The 23957-nt window shown below is 43.7% G+C and overlaps 1 protein-coding gene across 3 annotated transcripts in view; it reads right to left on the reverse strand.

Moving 5' to 3' along the window:
• Enpp6 (ectonucleotide pyrophosphatase/phosphodiesterase 6) overlaps positions 1-23957 on the reverse strand; it is a 128233-nt gene that overhangs the window by 24527 nt on the left and 79749 nt on the right. For all 3 annotated transcript variants that reach the window (NM_001415078.1, XM_008771259.4, XM_039094524.2), the window contains exons 4-6: positions 6241-6382; positions 5663-5842; positions 2794-2931 (exon numbers count right to left, since the gene is read on the reverse strand). In NM_001415078.1, coding sequence (NP_001402007.1) covers positions 2794-2931; positions 5663-5842; positions 6241-6382 — 460 coding nt within the window. The remainder of the gene's footprint in view (positions 1-2793; positions 2932-5662; positions 5843-6240; positions 6383-23957) is intronic.

The following is a 23957-nucleotide window of genomic DNA, read 5'->3' on the forward strand; positions in this document are numbered from 1 at the left end:
TTCCATTTTTAATTCCTTCATCTGTTTGATTGTGTTTTCCTGGAATTCTTTCAGGGATTTTTGCCATTCCTCTCTGTAGGCCTCTACTTGTTTATTAATGATTTCCTGTGTTTCCCTAAGTGTGTTCATGTCTTTCTTGAAGTCCTCCAGCATCATGATCAAATATGATTTTGAAACTAGATCTTGCTTTTCTGGTGTGTTTGGATATTCCATGTTTGTTTTGGCGGGAGAATTGGGCTCCGATGATGGCATGCAGTCTTGGTTTCTGTTGCTTGGGTTCCTGCGCTTGCCTCTCGCCATCAGATTATCTCTAGTGTTACTTTGTTCTGCTATTTCTGACAGTGGCTAGACTGACCTATAAGCCTGTGTGTCAGGAGTGCTGTAGACCTGTTTTCCTCTCTTTCAGTCAGTTATGGGGACAGTGTGTTCTGCTTTCCGGCGTGTAGTTTTTCCTCTCTACAGGTCTTCAGCTGTTCCTGTGGGCCTGTGTCTTGAGTTCACCAGGCAGCTTTCTTGCAGCAGAAAATTTGGTCTTACCTGTGGTCCCGAGGCTCAGGTTCGCTCGTGGGGTGCTGCCCAGGGGCTCTCTGCAGTGGCAGCAACCAGGAAGACCTGTGCCGCCCCTTCCGGGAGCTTCAGTGCACCAGGGTTCCAGATGGTCTTTGGCTTTTTCCTCTGGCGTCCGAGATGTGTGTGCAGGGAGCAGTCTCTTCTGGTTTCCCAGGCTTGTCTGCCTCTCTGAAGGTTTAGCTCTCCCTCCCACGGGATTTGGGTGCAGAGAACTGTTTATCCGGTCTGTTTCTTTCAGGTTCCGGCGGTGTCTCAGGCGCAGAAGTCCTGCTGCTCCTGGGCCCTCCCCCACGGGAGCCCAGAGGCCTTATACAGTTTCCTCTTGGGCCAGGGATGTGGGCAGGGGTGAGCAGTGTTGGTGGTCTCTTCCGCTCTGCAGCCTCAGGAGTGCCCACCTGACCAGGCGGTTGGGTCTCTCTCTCACCCGGTCTGGGAGCAGAGAGCTGCTGCGGGCCGGGATCCGCGGGTGTGGGACTTCCGGTAAACACAGACCGTACCTCCTAGAGAAATTCTGCTTCCGTGTGTCCCAAGCTCACCAGGCAGCTTTCTTGCAGCAGAAAATTTGGTCTTACCTGTGGTCCCGAGGCTCAGGTTCGCTCGTGGGGTGCTGCCCAGGGGCTCTCTGCAGCGGCAGCAACCAGGGAGACCTGTGCCGCCCCTTCCGGGAGCTTCAGTGCACCAGGGTTCCAGATGGTCTTTGGCTTTTTCCTCTGGCGTCCGAGATGTGTGTGCAGGGAGCAGTCTCTTCTGGTTTCCCAGGCTTGTCTGCCTCTCTGAAGGTTTAGCTCTCCCTCCCACGGGATTTGGGTGCCTGCATTTTATAATCTTAAGAGTCCCCCGTATCTGCTTCTACCTTTAGTTAAAAAATATATAGGCCTATCCCATAACAGTGGATAATGTCTACCAAAAGCCACACCAATTTTGAGTGTTGGGAGTAGTTGTGTAGCTTGGAACTGCAGCAACTATTTTGTGATTTTGAGACGAAAGTTTTGGAATTTCATAGAGCTGGATCAGGGACTTAATGTCATTGTGCTTCTGAAGTAAAGATCCATGGAGCCAATCATCTCCAGACTTCCAGCTAAATGAGATGGCAAATCATTCCTGCAGCCATTGTTCCAATGGTCTGTGACCCAGACTTGGTGGCATATATGCCTTGACCCAAGAGGCTGAGGCATGAGGCTGTTGAGTTGAGTCCAGCCTGAGCTATAGAGCAAACTCCAGGCCATCCTGGGAAACTTAGCAGTTCTTTGTCTCAAGAAGCCAAAATAAATGTAAAAAAGCAAATAGCCCATGACGTGTAACCCTGCACATCTTAATCCGTACCCTCAGGTCACCTGGAACTGTTTTCATCATGCTTGAAGACAGACATCTTTTTCCCGAATGTGCTACAAGATACCATATTTCCTTTATGAGGAGAGGCTCTGTCAAAATGGAAGAACTCCCCCTTCCCCCATCAGAAGACTTCCATTCCTGGCAGGAAGAACTTCTGGGACCCAAGATATTTTCCACTGGAATTGTGATGGCATCTTACTAGTTGTTCATCCTCTCCACAGTTTATCATTTACTAGTCTCGAGTCCTAGGCATTACTGGCTGCAACGTCTTACTACTTCTCTCACCTTGCAGTCTGATCTGAGTACAACCTTCAAGTTCTTGTCTGAAGCAATGTTCTCCTCTGGAGCAGACTGTACTGTCAGTCTAATCAGAGAACATTCATAAGTATCATACGTGAATTTAAGAGATGGCTTCGCTTAAAGCCTGGAAGGATGAGGAGGAAGACTCACGGGCCTAGGGCAAATTAGGGACCAGCCCCAAAATGAAAGATAGTCTCTGCTATAAAAACCAGCTGGTAATGTGGGGTCTGGATCCACACAGTTCAATCTTCTAAACAGTTCTCTCACGGGTGAGAGCAACAGTGGGCTCCCTGGCTTTACCCTGGGCAACAGCTTCAGATCTCAGTAATTGATCTGATTTCGGCTGAACAGGTTATATGGAAGCTTGAGGCATTGAGTTAAGGTCTACTTATTAAAATATACAATATCAACAGCCACCAAGTCTAAATCTCAACTCTGGATTTATGTCTGAAGCTTGTGTTCACCTAGACATCTCCTCCAGCCTTTTGATTTTTTCCTAAGCAAGGAAGCAAAGCACACCCAGGAGAAAAAAAATCTCAATGATGGTTACTTACCTGTGGCTATGGATAGAATTGGAATATTTATAATTACCTCTGCTATGAACCACCCTTCATCAGCCACCAAGGTCAAAGGAGAGACAAATTTCCCTTTCTTGTAATAGAACCTGTTGGGTATTGCTTCTTTCTCATACACTGTCATGTGTTCTACGGTGCGGAGTTTGTGATATATCTGCAAAGAAAACCAAAAATGAGCTGTTTGGACACTCATTAAGTACATGTTAGATCTGTGAGATAAGAGAAGTATATATTTAAAATCTCATATATATGAATTATATGTATATCTTTAATATATACATATATATGACCTACATTAAAATGAGATATGGTCTTACTATGTAAACCTGGCTAGCCTAGAACTCACTATGTAGATCAAGCTGGCCTTGAACTCACAGAGCTCAGCCTGTGTCTGCCTCCTCAGTGTTACTATTAAAAGTATGTGCTCCACACATGGCTATGAAAGACTTTTGTGTAGCTTACAAAGCAAGCTGGCTTTATTCGGGAAGATTTAAGATCTATATGCTCTTTGACATAAGTGTGGGCCCCTAGGGAATATACCGAAAATCTCTCCTGTGTGTGCACCTATAGACATGTGTACAGAATAACCCAGACATGTAGCAGAGGGGACACAGCAAAGAGATGACAATGGGAGAGATAGAGGTACTAGTGTAGGTCTGCGGCAAGACTCTAGAAAGCAGTGAAGATGTGCAAAAATCAGATCGTCGGAGATGCGTAGGAGACCCTCAAGGATCTGTTTGAGCAAAAATAATGTTAAGTGGGAAATACCACATTCTTATCATATAAAACTCAAGTAATCACACAACCAGATGAAAAATGGTCACTTTTTAGTGGTCTTTCTGATAGGGCTAGAAAGCTCGTGAGAAATTTTAGGAGACCATAGGCCATAGCAACATTCTGCTTCTGTCAAATATGGGGTGTCCCTCGAAGCACTATCCTCTACTACTTGTAAGATTTCTAATAATTCTTTTATATGAAGTCAGTGAGTAGTGAGCACATTATAAAAGTTACTTGTCAAGATTCCATGCACTAAAATTAAGTGGCAGTTATGAAAGTGACTTGGCTGACAACAAATGCCATCAAAATCAGAAAAGATATGGCTTCCTTAACCTGACTTCGAGGTTACCTCCTATCCAGATCTGAATCTTGAAAGTACTAGAAATTGATTACAGCCACATCGCTATTTTCACAATGGAAATTTGTAAAGTCTATACACACTCCCAATACTCAGCAGAAGCTTAAATATTTGTGGCTAAAATTAAAGTCAGCCTACTGGCATTGGTTTGCTGGCCTTTAGCCAAATCAGACATGTATTCCTTAATATAAATGAACATAAAATTGTGTTTTAATCTTCATTTCTAATTTTATTAGATGTTTTATTCACTCACATCTTTAAAATAGTGTTTCGGCTGCTGAGTAGAGAGTTATTGATAGCTCCATGAATTAATTTTCCATATTTGATTATAATGATGTATGCAGAACGTAGAACTATTTTGGATAAGTGAAAAAAAATCTGCTGACATACAACAAGTCTTGCAGATTGTTGTGGCCATCACATGACACAACTGTCACCAAATACAGCCCCCTCTTTTGAACCATTACCAACTGCTAGTGACTGCTGGCAGTGCTCGGCATGCACATCCTGCTAGAAGACACTCTTCCCAGCTCGTGAGTGTTGATACCCAGGCATTCTGGAAGTGTCATATGCCTACGTGCCAAGTTGGGGACAAAGATGATCTTCCTTGCCAGGAAGACAGAACTGCTTCCCAAGAACCCGCCAGCATCTAACATATTCTTTCCATTTTCATGTTTAGGGAGTTGGCGGGATACTATGTAAACTTCGTTTCCTGCCTCTGGAGGAAAAAAGTGACATTTCCCCCAGTGAATGGGGAAGACTGAGAGCAATAGGATTGTTAACAGAAGGCGTCAAATGAGGGCAAGCAAGGTGGTGGTGGAGACTGCCTATGGAACCAAGACACTGGCTTCCACCAGGACCCTCTGCCTAATGACAACTCTTTATAGACAACTGTTCTGGTGGCAAAAGGATGAAGGAAGGAAACAGTCCCCAGGTTCCTCCTGGATCTCCTGTAGCTGGCATTGTCTCCTCAAAAGACAGATGTTTCCTGGCCCATGTCATCTCCCCTGGGAGTGGACAGAAGCAGCATCCATGCACTGGGAGATAATGAAGTAACGTGAGGACTAACTTGTCATCTGAGAGTGTCACCTGTTCCTCCTTATTCTTGCTATCCACTGTCAGCCCTGATTACTATTTTTTGAGAATGTAAACACAGGGTACTGAGTTACTGAAAGGGAGTTTTGTTCCTCATCTGCACACTCTGGGAACTCAACCATACCCTCTCGGGATCATTCTCATTTGATGGTGGTGTTCCTGATTGGCACATCCACAGTCTTTGCTGGGATCTCAGCCTGCATCTATGTACTCCCGTGGATTTTAGGACAGCTCGGCCTCACTGCCATGTTCACATTCAGACAGCAGAGGGGCCAGAGTTGGCCTTGGACACAGCTGATAACCAAGCTAGGATCAGAAGCTAAGAGGAGTGGCTGCCAAGTCAGGAGCTGACCCCAGATCTCTAATTAGCATCACCAGCTTACTGGTGAGAAGGAATCGGGGGCAGATTGGAGTGGCAGCATCATTCTAGAGAGTCTAATTATATTATCACTAAATTCAGTGCAGGTAGATGCCGTTATGGAGTTAAACAGAAAATGAATGACTATATAGAGGTCACTTGGTAAGTGAGAAGCAAGCTCAGTCACCTGACTCCAAGATCCCTGCTCCTAACCCTTTTCCATAGTTGATTATGAAAACTCTAGGAAGGAGACAAAGCACAAGGTAGGGGCCCTCCATCCGCCATGTTGTGTCTTGCCTCAGAGTGTTTTTCTGGGACGGGCCACAGGCTCACAACGGGCCCTTGGTCCTTCACTTGCTGCAGGTCATCCAGGCTGATGTATTTGCTCAACTCAATCACTTTATCCATCCAGAAGATGTCAGTCATCCCATGGTCTGAGAAAAGGATGACGTTTAGGTCATTCTGCAAGCCTCGTTCCTGTGGGGTGGATAGAGGCAGTTATCCCAGTGCTGAAATTTCACACAAACTTTCTTGTGAAGAGGTGTTTTAAAACTACATTAAAGGAGAGGGGAGACTGTTAATGGAACCAATATTTGACCCCTAGGTCCAGTCTAAGCTGATCAATAGACTTACTAACACTCCTAAGAAGCTGGCAGCTCTCTAGTCCAGCCAGGCAATATACATCTAGACCAGTTAAATCCCACTGGTCATGCATGAACCAAGGAGTCAGAGTTGGTGCCCATGTGAAAAGTATGTGAAAGAAGAGTCTCACATTGGCCTAGTAAAGAAGTCATTGAAAGAAGAGTGAGGGACTGGCAGTCATGAAAGAGAAGACAGGAGAAGACACCAGGTCAGTTGCCCTGACTTTGGGTCACCTGAATCCACTGGGTCATATACTTCAGGACAGTGTCCACAGCTTTGAGAGCATCTTTTCTCTGAGGTGATGAGGGGCCATAGTGATGGCCTTCTACATCAATGCGTTCGTGGTATATGGCTGCTAGATCCGCTCGGCCACTCCTATACAGAAGAGAATGAGAGAGGCACAGTTGAGGGACAGCTCTGTCAGCTTGCTTTCTTATGACCCACTCACCCTCTGTGAAGGTGTGAGAGCCCCCAAACTCTGCTCAGTGGACCAGTCAAAACCCACATTTCCATGTAAATTAGGTGGGCGGATACCAAACTCAAGATTTCTGGTCCCCAAGCAGCTTGGCAATGAGATTTAGAGGATGTATCTGTTGGTCACCCCTTCTTCTGGCCATTACTGTATTGACTTTCATGTCCATAAAAGTTGAAAATGTAAGGGGATTCAGAACATTGTCCTTATAAATCCCTTCTCCTAGTCTGCTGGAACTGAGAAGTCAGGAAACCAGATACAACGCTTTAAATAGCTACTGGAGTGTTTTTGAGGGACTTTAAGGGAGTCCTAATCAAATGCTAGACTGTGGGTCTGACTGGCAAGAATGAAAACAGTGTCAGCACAGCAACTTTGTTAGCTATAAATAGATAAATCCTTAGGATATGACATCAGCAGACACACACCAGCCATGTGTTCTAATGGGGACTGGTGACCTGCTAGCTCCCATGTAAATGCAGAGTAAATCCTAAAAGTAACTGTATTTTTAGGATTTCCAAAACTCTGCAGGGCCATCATTGATGTTGAAAATCCAAACTGTTTAACTCCCAATGCTGGCGTAAGAATGACCACAGCAAGCAACATAGAGAAGGGTGGTTTACTTATGGGGAGAAGGAAGAGAATTCCAGGGCACCTTCTTTCCTTCCTTTGCACAGCATTTCCCCCGTGACCTCCTCTTCCAAAGCTCTGGCTTTGCCTATCCTCTAATCAAGCATCCAAAATAGATCAGAGCAATAGTGACTGTCAATCATAATGATGGTTATGACAGCATGAGGCAATGGCAAAGAAATAAAAAATGGCTTTCTCTGCTTGGACCTGTGTAAGAGGTAGTATTCTTGTCAAACTGCCTTATTTCTCTTGAAAAACTCCACGTTTAGCACATCTGTGTACAACACATAAACATGGACAGAGAAATGCATAGATGCATATACATGCATCATTTTCCCCGCTATATGGTCTTGCCAGCATGAACAATGGAAGAGTGTAATGTCTGGGCTGGCAGGGCCAGAGAGAGAAACATCCTCATAATGCTCAAAGAGCTTAATTTTCTTGGTCTGTGTCACACAGTATCCATTCCTTTTCCAGTTTGTGCGGTGGGTGATGTCCTCCAGGAAGCTTCCTCTGGTGTCTTGCGGTTAGGTCAGGTGGCCCTGCCATGTGTTCCCATGACTACACGCTCACGTCTAGGTCTTTTTAGGTGTACTTTTCTCTCTTCAGATTATGAGAGACTTTCACATCAGGAACAGTAACTCATTCTTCATGCTATCTCAACTCAAGCTTAGCATGGTAAGTCAACAGCACTCAGCTCGGTATATAAAAACAAGTGCCCCCTAAATGGGCTATTGACTATGTCTGTGCACTATGTTGCTGCACAGCCACCACCACCAACACTGCCACCATTATCATCATCATTGTCACCATCATCACTATTATCACCATTACCGTTGACAGGGCTTCATGTGTTCCCAGGCTGGTTTTGAATCATATAGACAAAGTTGACCTTAAACATTTGATCCTTCTGCCTCCAGTTCTCCCAAGTCCGGGGATTTCAGCTGTTCATCTGGATTTATATGGTTTGGGGTATCAAACTTGGGGCTACATGCATGCTGGATAAGCCAGTATCACAAGTTGAAGCCAGGATTTAAGCCCAGGTCCTTAGAACATGACCGCTGTTGTTGCTAAGAGCAACTCAACAGCCCATGACAAAGGGGATTCATCCCACGCAGCCGAGTGACTTTGGAAATCTTTGCTCTACTATATGACTCCCACTAACTCCCAGAAGCTGGCTAAAAGAAAGGGCACTCGGAGACACCCTCATTGTCACCTAGACATTCTGCATCTATGGGCTGACTGTTTCGAAGCCTGGAGCTTGAGGGACAAGTGTCCTCACAGAAGAGCATTTACAGATTTGCAATGAAGAAACAGACTTCAGAGGGCTCAAGAAGTTTCTCACTCCTTGGCAGATCTCTGAGACAGAGCTGGAGCTTGGAACTGTAAACTGGGTCTTTGAATGTCCATCTGCATCTACTTCATCTTCTGAACTAGGGAAGAGTCTACACCTGGCATCCTCCTTCTTTATGGCCACGTACCTGTTGGTGATACCCTTATGTTCTACTAAGCGTTCTGGGGTATACATCGTTTACAGCCCAGAGAAAACTCTGGTTTTGAGCAGAGTGAAATTGTTAGTCAAATGTTCTTTTCTCTTTTTAGAACAAACCAATTTACCCTTCACTAATGACCCTGTTACCACCCTCCTCCACAGTATAGATTGGGTTATGTTAGTATTTAGATTTTTCTCCCAAATGGCATTGTTATTCCCATGCCCTGATGTGAGAGTGGCTAATTACTACCTCCTGCATCTATACATAGTCAGGTATGAAAGGTCCCTCTAGGGCCCCACAAGTGTGTAGATGGTGGGGAGAAGTTAGTAATAGGTAATATGATTTTCATCCATATGCTGAAACTTGTTCATGGTCCATGACTGGTAGGGCTCTGGGCTCTTCCTCCATCAGGACATCTGAACACAATGGAACCGTCCATAAAACCTGTCCTGCAGATAAGCCTCCACATTTATCTGCATTAGGCATTCCAGATGTGCATCTCAGACATTGCAGATGTGCTGGTTCACTCACTATATCATCTGTTTAGGGGTTCACACTTCCAGCACGGGCCATACATGTGTTGGAAAATCCCACTTAATACATTGGTGACTCACTAAAACGAGGTTTACTGTGGCATTGGAGTTTAGTGAAATACACCCAGGTCTCTTCATTTTAAAACCCATTGTATCGCGGTGTATTCGTAGTGCACTGTAGCGAGGGCTGGTTTCTCCAGGGCTATTTATCACATTTGAAAATCTCTATGTGGTCAGAAAGCTGGAAAGTGTCACAATTTACCTGATGGCATTGTTTCAGGAAGCTGTCAACCTTAGATGCCAGGAACACTTGATTTGGGATGCTTGTGTTGTGGGGAGTACACATGCGAGAGCTTTCTGGGTTAAGATTTCATGGATTCATTAGGGACTGAAGTCTCCCAGGCTGACAGCTCTTGCCTGTTTGGAGTTTAGCAGATAAATTCTTGGTAGCCAGCTGTTTCCGATGTGGGTCTGGTCTCTATCCCAGGCCAGCTCGTTTGTAATAGGGTTCGGTGAGGCAGATTGCCTGTCTGCTATTGGCCATTTATAGCTTTGAGGTTCAGGAATCGTGCCAAAAGGACATGTGGCTATCAAACCTCATTCCCAGAAAGCTGCAGGGGGCCTCCTACCCTAGGGTTTCAGGGACACCCAAGTCTCCTATCACCTTATAATTCTGTCTAGATTGCTGTGTAATATATAAAGTTCATAATGCCATATCCATTTTTCTTTCTGAAGCACGTTGGGAAGAGAGAAGAATTGGGCAGAGGGAAATGGAAACAACTTAAAGGAATAGTTAGTTCTTGACTGTTAAGAAAGATGATTTAACGTTGAAAAAAAAAGGCTCCTGAAATGACAGTGTGTCCCTTCAGTATCATGTCAGGGCACTGTTCAATACACTAGCTTAAAAGTCACAAGACTCTGTTCATGGTTATCATTCAGATTTCTCTAAACCTAGCTGGTAGCTAGCAGGAAACTTATAAGACAGAGCTAATTTATTTTTGATGGGGAGTGGGAAACCTGAAATTATAGTCTGATTATTCTCAATGTTATTAATATTTCTACATATGACAATATCCATATCTCTTCATTCCTCAGCGTCCTCTGTTTTCCGTTTTGCATTTCTCATATTCCTCTTGCCGTCTTGGTATTCTTACTCCATCAGTAGGAAGCGGATTTGAATCTTGGCATAAGTATTGTGATGGTTTGTAGATGCTCGGCCCAGGGAGTGGCAGGATTAGGTGTGGCCCTGTTGGAGTAGGTGTGTCACTGTGGGTGTGAATTATAAGTCTCTCCTTCTAGCTGCCTGGAAGTGAGTATTAGCAGGCTTCAGATGAAGATGTGGAACTCTCAGCTCCTCTGTACCATGCCTTCCCGGATGCTGCCATGCTTCTACCTTGATGATACTGCACCGAATTTCTGAACCTGTGAGCCAGCCCCAATTAAACGTTGTCTTTTATAAAACTCATATTGGTCATGGTGTCTTTTCACAGCAGTAAAACCCTAAGACAAGTCTCATAAATGGAGCGAGTACATGGTAGTTTGTGAAAATTACCTCGAGCACAAATGTGGTTTCAGATCATGGCTTCTCTTCTCAATAAAGATATCTCTGAATGGCAAAATTATTTCTACACCTCTGTTTCTCTATCTGGGAAACAGACCTGCAATGATTTGAATGGGAAGTGTGCCCCTTAGTCTCATGCATTTGAACCCACAGCCCCCAGCTGATGGGGATGTTTAGGGAGGTCTAGGTGATATGGCTTTGCTGGGTAAGTGTGTCACCAGAGATGGGTTTTAAGGGTAAAAACCCTCCCCTATTTTCAGTTCTGCTCTGTGGTAGTGGTTGCGATATGTGCTCTCAGCTTGCAGCTTGCTACTCCACGAACCATGCTGGCTGCCTGCTGCTGTGCTGTGTCTGCCATTACGGACTCTAACTGAATAAAACCATACGCCAAATAAATTCTTTGCTCTTTAAGTTGCCTTGGTCATGGTGTTTTATTACACAAGGTAATAACTACTAATACACTGCCATTTGGGCTGAGTGAGCTGCTCTTGTACTGCTGGACACATAGCAGGAAGGAAGGAGGGAAGGAAGGAAAGAAGGAAGGAAGGAGGGAAGGAAGGAGTGAAGGAAGGAAGGAAGGAAGGAAGAAAGGAAGGAAGGAGGGAAAAGAAATGCCTGCTTCCAGTCACACTTCATCATTTTGCCTGAGTGTGTAGGTTTAGCAGTAGGAGAGTCTCCTCCCTACTCAGCAGGAGCAAGCTTCTCCACTCTTGTAAGCTTGTCCATAGAGAAGAGGAACCCAAGATACTTGAACTGGCTTCCTTTGCCAGGTAGAAGGCATTATCTTGCCACCCATCCATTCCTTTATTAACTTTGACAGTGACTGGGGTTCTGAGATTTGAAGTGGCCAAAGGGACTCCTCTAAAGCTGTATACAATAGTTCAGAGGTCAACCAACGTTCTTAACTGGTGTCCCCTGCTGCTGCCACCCAGAGCCTGCTTTCTCTGCTTTTCTATGTTATTTGTTGGTGTGCTGTTGCTATTTTCCATTCTGAGCTTTAACCTTGGACCCCGTTTATGATGAATAGCAGGTACTTTATCAGTCCAATACCTTACTTTTAAGTACCTTACTTACTAATGTACTTAAATACAGGCCCTGAGCTCTCCCCGTGCCCAGACAGAACTTGAACCTTTGAACCTCTGTCTCAGCATAGTTGGGTTTATGGTCTTGGATTACTAGGCCTGGATTGTAGAGCCCCATTAAACAGGTTACATGTAAATCTCCTTGGCACCATGTTGGAAGCAGTCACTGTTCCCTCCAAGCAGCCAAGGCTCCCAGGTTACCTCCTGATCCCTCTTCTACTCCAGACTATTCTTTAGTTGGTCTTTAGCCCCAGATACCTTTTCTTCCCTCACTGAACCATGAGCCTCCTGCAAACAGAATTTCCAAGATGACGAATCAAGTGATATGGACCATGAACTGCCTTGTGTTTAAGGGCCCTGCCTGCTGAGTCTTCATGTATGGTAACAGGGCTCAGAAAGCCCCAGTGGTGCTGGTTGCTGCTGGAGACAAAAAGCTGAATTCCTCCTTGTCCGGGGGTGGGGTGGGATGGCATTGTGGGATGCTGCTTACATTTCAGGGGGTTAGTCTATGACTACCATGGCAGCAGGCAGGCAGGCATGGCACTTGAACAGTAGCTGAGAGCTTATATCTTACCCATGGGTTGCAGGCAGAGAGAGAGAGGGGGAGAGGGAGAGGGAGAGAGAACTTTTGAAACCTCAAAGCCCACTCAGTTGCATACCTCTACAAACAAGGACACACTTCCTAGTCCTTCCCCAAAACAGTTCAGCCAACTGGGGACCAAACATTCAAATCCATGACCCTATGAGGACATTGTCACTCAAAGCACCACCCTTCTCTAACCTGTAAGAGCTCCAACCCCAGGATGGTCCCAGAGAGGATGATTCTCGACCTCCTCTACCTGTCTGTCTCTTCCTTCCTTCAAGGCATCTCAGAGATGTGAGTATGGACTGACTTGTAGGATTAAGAAGCCACATTTTTCAGTCACTTAATATGTAGAGGAGGCCCTGGAAGCCTAGCCTACTTAAGCCTCTTCCAGAAGAGCCTGGGTACTGACTGTAGCCTAAGGGCTTGTGAAGTCAAGATAAGGTAGTTAACCTTCAAGACTCAGAGACGTTTTTGTGAGATGGTATCATAATTAAATTTTGTCAACCTGACACAGACCTAGACATATCTGTATAAAGCAAAGTTGAGTTGAAGAGATCAGTTTGGTCTACGAGCATGTCTGCGAGTCGTTTTCTGGAGTGCTGATTGATGTAGAAAGGCCCACTGTTGGCGGCACACATGACTAGCATGTTGGCCTTGGCTATACTTAAAAGGGAGCTGAGCAAGCCAAGAAAACAAGTCAGTATGCCTTGTTCCCCTATGGTCTCTGCCTCAGTTTCTACTCCAGGATGGTTGAGCTCCTGTCTTGACTTCTCTTGATGATTGACTGGTTATAACTGTAGACTAAATCAACCTTTTTCACCCTCAAGTTGCTTTTGTTCATAGGGTTTATGACAGCAATGGAAAATCAAACCAGGACAGATGGGAAGAATGCCTAGGTAACATGGTAGATAAAGAGGAAAATAGGTTAATGTGAATAAAGCCTTTTGTCTCACTGCTATTGATATCAAAAATGTCAACTTTCATCTCTGTCTTTCTTCTATGCAATAGGAAAAATCATCTAAATTCAAAAGTAGCATCTTACAGGGATATGGGTGGCAGCTGATGGCAATGCCCAGATCAAACACACACGCTGCCTTATCTCTTCTTGCACAGACATGTGAAGCTTCTCGATTTGCCTGGACAACTGCTGAAATGTCTCTGGGTAACACTTCGTGTTCAAGGTCTAAATGATCTCTCTTAAGTTCTGTCATATCTATTCCATGTTCTGTGAACAATACAGATCCACAGCAGTGTGTGTGTGTGTGTGTGTGTGTGTGTGTGTGTGTGTGTGTGTGTGAACACTTGTGTGTGGAAATTTCCAAATGCTCTTCAAATTCTAATTAGGAATCCAAGATAGAGTTGAACCAAAGAAATCTAGCATCTGAACTTGCTGCACCAGGCAGGGCTATCTCATGGGAAACCAAATCACTCCACAGTGTTGCCTAAACACACCTACCACAAGAATTCGATTCCTTTGGACACCGCCGGAACCTGAAGGAAACAGACCGGATAAACAGTTCTCTGCACCCAAATCCCGTGGGAGGGAGAGCTAAACCTACAGAGAGGCAGACACGCCTGGGAAACCAGAAGAGACTGCACTCTGCGCACATCCAGACGCCAGAGGAAAACCCCAAATGCCATCTGGAACCCTGGTGCACGGAGGCTCCCGGAAAGAGCGGCGCAGATCTTCTCGGTTGTTGCCGCCGAGGAGAGGACTTAGGCAGTACCCCACGAGCACACTTGAGCCTCGGAACCTCAGGTAGGACCAACTTTTCCCCTGCAAGTGACCTGCCTGGTGAACTCAAGACACAGGCCCACAGGAACAGCTGAAGACCTGTAGAGAGGAAAAACTACACGCCCGAAAGCAGAACACTCTGTCCCCATAACTGGCTGAAAGAAAACAGGAAAACAGGTCTACAGCACTCCTGACACACAGGCTTATAGGACAGTCTAGCCATTGTCAGAAATAGCAGAACAAAGTAACACTAGAGATAATCTGATGGCGGGAGGCAAGCGCAGGAACCCAAGCAACAGAAACCAAGACTACATGGCATCATCGGAGCCCAATTCTCCCACCAAAATAAACATGGAATATCCAAACACACCAGAAAAGCAAGATCTAGTTTCAAAATCATATTTGATCATGATGCTGGAGGACTTCAAGAAAGACATGAAGAACTCCCTTAGAGAACAAGTAGAAGCCTACAGAGAGGAATCGCAAAAATGCCTGAAAGAATTCCAGGAAAACACAATCAAACAGTTGAAGGTATTAAAAATGGAAATAGAAGCAATCAAGAAAGAACACATGGAAACAACCCTGGATATAGAAAATCAAAAGAAGAGACAAGGAGCTGTAGATAGAAGCCTCACCAACAGAATACAAGAGATGGAAGAGAGAATCTCGGGAGCAGAAGATTCCCTAGAAATCATTGACTCAACTGTCAAAGATAATGTAAAGCAGAAAAAGCTACTGGTCCAAAACATACAGGAAATCCAGGACTCAATGAGAAGATCAAACCTAAGGATAATAGGTATAGAAGAGAGTGAAGACTCCCAGCTCAAAGGACCAGTAAATATCTTCAACAAAATCATAGAAGAAAACTTCCCTAACCTAAAAAAAAGAGATACCCATAGGCATACAAGAAGCCTACAGAACTCCAAATAGATTGGACCAGAAAAGAAACACCTCCCGTCACATAATAGTCAAAACACCAAACGCACAAAATAAAGAAAGAATATTAAAAGCAGTAAGGGAAAAAGGTCAAGTAACATATAAAGGCAGACCTATCAGAATCACACTAGACTTTTCGCCAGAAACTATGAAGGCCAGAAGATCCTGGACAGATGTCATACAGACCCTAAGAGAACACAAGTGCCAGCCCAGGTTACTGTATCCAGCAAAACTCTCAATTAACATAGATGGAGAAACCAAGATATTCCATGACAAAACCAAATGTACACAATATCTTTCTACAAATCCAGCACTACAAAGGATAATAAAGGGTAAAGCCCAACATAAGGAGGCAAGCTATACCCTAGAAGAAGCAAGAAACTAATCATCTTGGCAACAAAACAAAGAGAAGAAAAGCACACAAACATAACCTCACATCCAAATATGAATATAAAAGGAAGCAATAATCACTATTCCTTAATATCTCTCAACATCAATGGCCTCAACTCCCCAATAAAAAGACATAGATTAACAAACTGGATACGCAACGAGGACCCTGCATTCTGCTGCCTACAGGAAACACACCTCAGAGACAAAGACAGACACTACCTCAGAGTGAAAGGCTGGAAAACAACTTTCCAAGCAAATGGTCAGAAGAAGCAAGCTGGAGTAGCCATTCTAATATCAAATAAAATCAATTTTCAATTAAAAGTCATCAAAAAAGATAAGGAAGGACACTTCATATTCATCAAAGGAAAAATCCACCAAGATGAACTCTCAATCCTAAATATCTATGCCCCAAATACAAGGGCACATACATACGTAAAAGAAACCTTACTAAAGCTCAAAACACACATTGCACCTCACACAATAATAGTGGGAGATTTCAACACCCCACTCTCATCAATGGACAGATCATGGAAACAGAAATTACACAGAGACGTAGACAGACTAAGAGAAGTCATGAGCCAAATGGACTTAACAGATATTTATAGAACATTCTATCCTAAAGCAAAAGGATATACCTTCTTCTCAGCTCCTCATGGTACTTTCTCCAAAATTGACCATATAGTTGGTCAAAAAACGGGCCTCAAAAGGTACAGAAAGATAGAAATAATCCCATGCGTGCTATCAGACCACCACGGCCTAAAACTGGTCTTCAATAACAATAAGGGAAGAATGCCCACATATACATGGAAATTGAACAATGCTCTACTCAATGATAACCTGGTCAAGGAAGAAATAAAGAAAGAAATTAAAAACTTTTTAGAATTTAATGAAAATGAAGGTACAACATACCCAAACTTATGGGACACAATGAAAGCTGTGCTAAGAGGAAAACTCATAGCGCTGAGTGCCTGCAGAAAGAAACAGGAAAGAGCATATGTCAGCAGCTTGACAGCACACCTAAAAGCTCTAGAGCAAAAAGAAGCAAATACACCCAGGAGGAGTAGAAGGCAGGAAATAATCAAACTCAGAGCTGAAATCAACCAAGTAGAAACAAAAAGGACCATAGAAAGAATCAACAGGACCAAAAGTTGGTTCTTTGAGAAAATCAACAAGATAGATAAACCCTTAGCCAGACTAACGAGAGGACCCAGAGAGTGTGTCCAAATTAACAAAATCAGAAATGAAAAGGGAGACATAACTACAGATTCAGAGGAAATTCAAAAAACCATCAGATCTTACTATAAAAGCCTATATTCAACAAAACTTGAAAATCTTCAGGAAATGGACAATTTCCTAGACAAATATCAGGTACCGAAGTTAAATCAGGAACAGATAAACCAGTTAAACAACCCCATAACTCCTAAGGAAATAGAAGCAGTCATTAAAGGTCTCCCAACCAAAAAGAGCCCAGGTCCAGATGGGTTTAGTGCAGAATTCTATCAAACCTTCATAGAAGACCTCATACCAATATTATCCAAACTATTCCACAAAATTGAAACAGATGGATCACTCCCGAATTCCTTCTATGAAGCCACAATTACTCTTATACCTAAACCACACAAAGACCCAACAAAGAAAGAGAACTTCAGATCAATTTCCCTTATGAATATCGACGCAAAAATACTCAATAAAATTCTGGCAAACCGAATTCAAGAGCACATCAAAACAATCATCCACCATGATCAAGTAGGATTCATCCCAGGCATGCAGGGATGGTTTAATATACGGAAAACCATCAACATGATCCATTATATAAACAAACTGAAAGAACAAAACCACATGATCATTTCATTAGATGCTGAGAAAGCATTTGACAAAATTCAACACCCCTTCATGATAAAAGTCCTGGAAAGAATAGGAATTCAAGGCCCATACCTAAACATAGTAAAAGCCATATACAGCAAACCAGTTGCTAACATTAAACTAAATGGAGAGAAACTTGAAGCAATCCCACTAAAATCAGGGACTAGACAAGGCTGCCCACTCTCTCCCTACTTATTCAATATAGTTCTTGAAGTTCTAGCCAGAGCAATCAGACAACAAAAGGAGGTCAAGGGGATACAGATCGGAAAAGAAGAAGTCAAAATATCACTATTTGCAGATGATATGATAGTTTATTTAAGTGATCCCAAAAGTTCCACCAGAGAACTACTAAAGCTGATAAACAACTTCAGCAAAGTGGCTGGGTATAAAATTAATTCAAATAAATCAGTAGCCTTCCTCTACACAAAAGAGAAACAAGCCGAGAAAGAAATTAGGGAAACGACACCCTTCATAATAGACCCAAATAATATAAAGTACCTCGGTGTGACTTTAACCAAGCAAGTAAAAGATCTGTACAATAAGAACTTCAAGATACTGAAGAAAGAAACTGAAGAAGACCTCAGAAGATGGAAGGATCTCCCATGCTCATGGATTGGCAGGATTAATATAGTAAAAATGGCCATTTTACCAAAAGCGATCTACATATTCAATGCAATCCCCATCAAAATACCAATCCAATTCTTCAAAGAGTTAGACAGAACAATTTGCAAATTCATCTGGAATAACAAAAAACCCAGGATAGCTAAAACTATCCTCAACAATAAAAGGACTTCAGGGGGAATCACTATCCCTGAACTCAAGCAGTATTACAGAGCAATAGTGATAAAAACTGCATGGTATTGGTACAGAGACACACAGATAGACCAATGGAATAGAATTGAAGACCCAGAAATGAACCCACACACCTATGGTCACTTGATTTTTGACAAAGGAGCCAAAACGATCCAATGGAAAAAAGATAGCATTTTCAGCAAATGGTGCTGGTTCAACTGGAGGTCAACATGTAGAAGAATGCAGATCGATCCATGCTTATCACCCTGTACAAAGCTTAAGTCCAAGTGGATCAAGGACCTCCACATCAAACCTGATACACTCAAACTAATAGAAGAAAAACTAGGGAAGCATCTGGAACACATGGGTACTGGAAAAAATTTCCTGAACAAAACACCAATGGCTTATGCTCTAAGATCAAGAATCGACAAATGGGATCTCATAAAACTGCAAAGCTTCTGTAAGGCAAAGGACACTGTGGTTAGGACAAATCGGCAACCAACAGATTGGGAAAAGATCTTTACTAATCCTACAAATGATAGAGGCCTTATATCCAAAATATACAAAGAACTCAAGAAGTTAGACCGCAGGGAGACAAATAACCCTATTAAAAATGGGGTTCAGAGCTAAACAAAGAATTCACAGCTGAGGAATGCCGAATGGCTGAGAAACACCTAAAGAAATGTTCAACATCTTTAGTCATAAGGGAAATGCAAATCAAAACAACCCTGAGATTTCACCTCACACCAGTGAGAATGGCTAAGATCAAAAACTCAGGTGCAGATGCTGGCGAGGATGCGGAGAAAGAGGAACACTCCTCCATTGTTGGTGGGATTGCAGACTGGTACAACCATTCTGGAAATCAGTCTGGAGGTTCCTCAGAAAATTGGACATTGAACTGCCTGAGGATCCAGCTATACCTCTCTTGGGCATATACCCAAAAGATGCCCCAACATATAAAAAAGACACGTGCTCCACTATGTTCATCGCAGCCTTATTTATAATAGCCAGAAGCTGGAAAGAACCCAGATGCCCTTCAACAGAGGAATGGATACAGAAAATGTGGTACATCTACACAATGGAATATTACTCAGCTATCAAAAACAATGGCTTTATGAAATTCGTAGGCAAGTGGTTGGAACTGGAAAATATCATCCTGAGTGAGCTAACCCAAACACAGAAAGACATACATGGTATGCACTCACTGATAAGTGGCTATTAGCCTAAATGCTTGAATTACCCTAGATGCCTAGATCAAATGAAACTCAAGACGGATGATCAAAATGTGAATGCTTCACTCCTTCTCTAAAAGGGGAACAAGAATACCCTTGGCAGGGAAGAGAGAGGCAAAGATTAAAACAGAGACTGAAGGAACTCCCATTCAGAGCCTGCCCCACATGTGGCCCATACATATACAGCCACCCAATTAGACAAGATGGATGAAGCAAAGAAGTGCAGACCGACAGGAGCCGGATGTAGATCGCTCCTGAGAGACACAGCCAGAATACAGCAAATACAGAGGCCAATGCCAGCAGCAAACCACTGAACTGAGAATAGGACCCCCGTTGAAGGAATCAGAGAAAGAACTGGAAGAGCTTGAAGGGGCTTGAGACCCCATATGTACAACAATGCCAAGCAACCAGAGCTTCCAGGGACTAAGCCACTACCTAAAGACTATACATGGACTGACCCTGGACTCTGACCTCATAGGTAGCAATGAATATCCTAGTAAGAGCACCAGTGGAAGGGGAAGCCCTGGGTCCTGCTAAGACTGAACCCCCAGTGAATTAGACTGTTGGGGGGAGGGCGGCAATGGGGGGAGGGTTGGGAGGGGAACACCCATAAGGAAGGGGAGGGGGGAGGGGGATGTTTGCCCGGAAACCAAAGAATTATTATTAAGTATTAAATAAATTAAAAAATGCAAAAAAAAGAATTTGATTCCTTTACACCATATGCACAAATTCTTGCACAAGCTCTTACATGCAGAGTGATCATGGTTGACTGAGATTTTTCTAATCTGGTTAAGACTGTCAACTACTTCATTCCTGAAGACAACAGATTTGATTTTTGTATGAGTAAAAGCATTGACTCGCAAGCATTAATCTCTAGTCTGCTTTGTAAGAAGGAATTGAAAGAAGATTGAAGAAAGGACCTGTTTATTTGTTTGTTTGTTTGATTGATTGCTTTTCCTCCCACTGCCTTCCTCAGACAGTGGCAGCAGGTCTTCTCATTCTCATTCCAACCCTCCCTGGTTTAGAGATGACAAGCAGGGGTCGGCATCTCCATTCTTCTTTGTTATTCCATAAGGAGAAAGGACCTGGGTTCAGCTAGGTTGCAGACTATGTGAATAACGGTCCATGGAGTTCAAGGTCATTCACCTAGAGTTCCTACTTGAATTGTCTTGAGTTGGGAAAGAAGCACACCAGACCATACCACATGAAAATCCATCCCGATGCCAACTCTACAGAGTTGCAATTCTTTGTGGCCTTTTCTTTCTAGAGAAACCCAATCCCTACACACACACACACACACACACACACACACACACACACACACACACACACACACACACACACACACCACTACCACAAGATGATAGCAACAATCAGAAAATCTTCCCTGTTTCTCTGTTTCCCCATTTCTGAGGTAAAGATGTGTCTCCCTGGAATTCTATTATCTTGTGGTGTTACTTGACAAAGAAGAACAAAAGGAAAAACCCACATATTTCCCGTAAAGGAAATGGAGCCCCATTTTTTATCCCTCCAGCATTCTGGTAGACGTTAGCTAATAAAAATAAGGATGTCTGATTAAATTGACCACTGCTGTCTGGAGCTCACATGATACTCTTTGCTATTTACCTGTGATCACTGAGTTGTATACAGAGAGTCCATCAATCTCAAACACATGATAAATGTGAGACACGTGTCAATGCACCGATAAGCGTGCTGTTGGGACACTTGGAGGTGTTTGTATGACAATGATAATCCAAATGCTTATATTACTCTTGGCAGCAGGCTATAGTGATGGATAGTATTTGGGCGATGTTGGAAGTAGCACTCAGTGGACACAAAGCAACTCTGAAGTCCCAGCCCGGTACACGTGTGATGTGCAAGTCTGCTCTGTATTAACCACATAGCAGCGTACTATACCAGCTCCGCAAGCACATAGCTTCCTAGCCCTTGTGGGCAAGAGAGGAAGGAAGGAAGGAAAGGAGGGAGGGAGGGAGGGAGGGAGAGAGGGAGGGAGGGAGGGAGGGAGGGAGGGGGAGGGAGGGAGGAAGGAAGCAGATGAGGTAGCAGCCAGCATCATATAACACACACATGTGAGCATGTGAACATTTGCTCAAAAGTTCACTTACCCCAGACTCTGCCCCTTCTAAATACCACCAGAAACAAATTACATTAACATGTTTGTTTTTTCTTAATTTTTAATATTCTGAAGTCATTTTCTCTTTAGCATATCAGGTGTGCTATTTTGTGACTCGTCTTGATAGATTTCACACAGGTAGCATGGTCCCTCAGAGTCAGTATGGAACAGGGCTCTGCTTTTTCCTTTGATAACCCTGGATGAGTAGCAACCACTCTCAAAGTTGGGGCAGAAATGGAAGTGAAAGTGTCAGCCACCAGTCATCTCTGTACCGAAGCAACCTTAGGCTATGAGGACGACCCAAATGATGAGCAGATTCTTGACTTACTCGGAGGTAATCTCTCCGAATTGCTCCTCTCTGTACCTGAGGCCATCTTAGAATTCAATACATAGTTGGTCACCGGTGTGAAAGACAGTCTTAATCATAGTCAGTCTCACTGTTGGTGCCAATGACTCGTGCGCTGGGTTTAGGAAAGGCAGATGTCACTGTGTCTCCATGGAAACCATGGTGTTTCTTTTGGAAGGATGAAGGTCTTGTCCTTATCTGATTCCGTTTGTGTCTTCTGCTTTGACTCCACCTAGGAAACTCATTCAATAGTCAAGATAACCTCAAGTCCAGCTCTAGAAATGGGAACTCCCAACAAGCTCAAACACCTCCTTGCTGATTGCTAAAGCAAGCTTCCTACTGGACCCCTATCTTCTAGTTGACTCAATGCTTTGTGCTTGATGTGGTAATGAGTTCCCTGAGAGACCCATGTACTATTCAGAAGAGAGAAACTAAACTTTGCATTTTCCACACTCTGTATTATTGTCTACATGCAAAGGGGGAAAAGGTTCCTTGTTCTAATGCACTAATGTGCTTTGCACACTTTTCCCCCATCTTTATTAAATTAGGTATTTCTTATTTACATTTCAAATGTTATTCCCTTTCCCGGTTTCCAGACCAACATCCCCCTAGCTCCTCCCCCTCCCCTTCTATATGGGTGAACCCCATCCTCCCCCCATTACTGCCCTCCCCGCAATCAATCCTGTTCACTAGGGGTTCAGTCTTGGCAGGACCAAGGGCTTCCCCTTCCACTGGTGCCCCTACTAGACTATTTTTTTTTGTTCTTTTTTTTCGGAGCTGGGGACCGAACCCAGGGCCTTGCGCTTCCTAGGCAAGCGCTCTACCACTGAGCTAAATCCCCAACCCCCCTACTAGACTATTAATTGCTGCCTATGCAGTTGGAGCCCAGGGTCAGTCCATTATAGTCTTTGGGTAGTGGCTTAGTCCCTGGAAGCTCTGGTTGCTTGGCATTGTTGTTCATATGGGATCTCGAGTCCCTGCTCTTTCAGTCCTTTCTCTGACTCCTTCAACGGGGGTTCCATTTTCAGTTCAGTGGTTTGCTGCTGGCAATCGCCTATTTATTTGCCATATTCTGGCTGTGTCTCTCAGGAGAGATCTATACCCAGTTCCTGTCAGCCTGCACTTCTTTGCTTCATCCATCTTATCTAGTTTGGGGGCTATATATGTATGGGCCACATGTGGGGTAGGCTCTGAATGGGTGTTCCTTCTGCCTCTGTTCTAAACTTTGCCTCCCTATCCCCTCCTAAGGGTATTCTTGTTCCCCCTTTAAAGAAGGAATGAAGCATTCCCATTTTGGTCATCCTTCTTGAGTTTCATGTGTTCTGTGCATCTAGGGTAATTCTAGCTTTTGGACTAATATCCACTTATCAATGAGTACATACCATGTGTGTTTTTCTGTGATTGGGTTACCTCACTCAGGATGATATTTTTCAGTTCCATCCACTTGCCTATGAATTTCATAAAGTCATTGTTTTTGATAGCTGAGTAATATTCCATTGTGTAGGTGTACCACATTTTCTGTATCCATTCCTCTGTTGAAGGGCATCTGGGTTCTTTCCAGCTTCTGGCTATTATAAATAAGGCTGCTATGAACATAGTGGAGCACGTGTCTTTTTTATATGTTGGGGCATCTTTTGGGTATATGCCCAAGAGAGGTATAGCTGGGCCCTCAGGTAGTTCAATGTCCAATTTTCTGAGGAACCTCCAGACTGATTTCCAGAATGGTTGTACCAGTCTGCAATCCTACCAACAATGGAGGAGTGTTCCTCTTTCTCCGCATCCTCTCCAGCATCTGCTGTCACCTGAGTTTTTGATCTTAGCCATTCTCACTGGTGTGAGGTGGAATCTCAGGGTTGTTTTGATTTGCATTTCCCTTATGACTAAAGATGTTGAACATTTCTTTAGGTGTTTCTCAGCCATTTGGCATTCCTCAGGTGTGAATTCTTTGTTTAGCTCTGAACCCCATTTTTAATAGGGTTATTTGTCTCCCTGCTGTCTAAACTTTGTGAGTTCTTTGTATGTTTTGGATATAAGGCCTCTATCATTTGTAGGATTAGTAAAGGTCTTTTCCCAATCTGTTGGTTGCCGTTTTGTCCTAACCACAGTGTCCTTTGCCTTACTGAAGCTTTGCAGTTTTATGAGATCCCATTTGTCGATTCTTGATCTTA

The sequence above is a fragment of the Rattus norvegicus genome, chromosome 16 (assembly GCF_036323735.1).
Source record: "Rattus norvegicus strain BN/NHsdMcwi chromosome 16, GRCr8, whole genome shotgun sequence".
Lineage (NCBI taxonomy): Eukaryota > Metazoa > Chordata > Mammalia > Rodentia > Muridae > Rattus > Rattus norvegicus.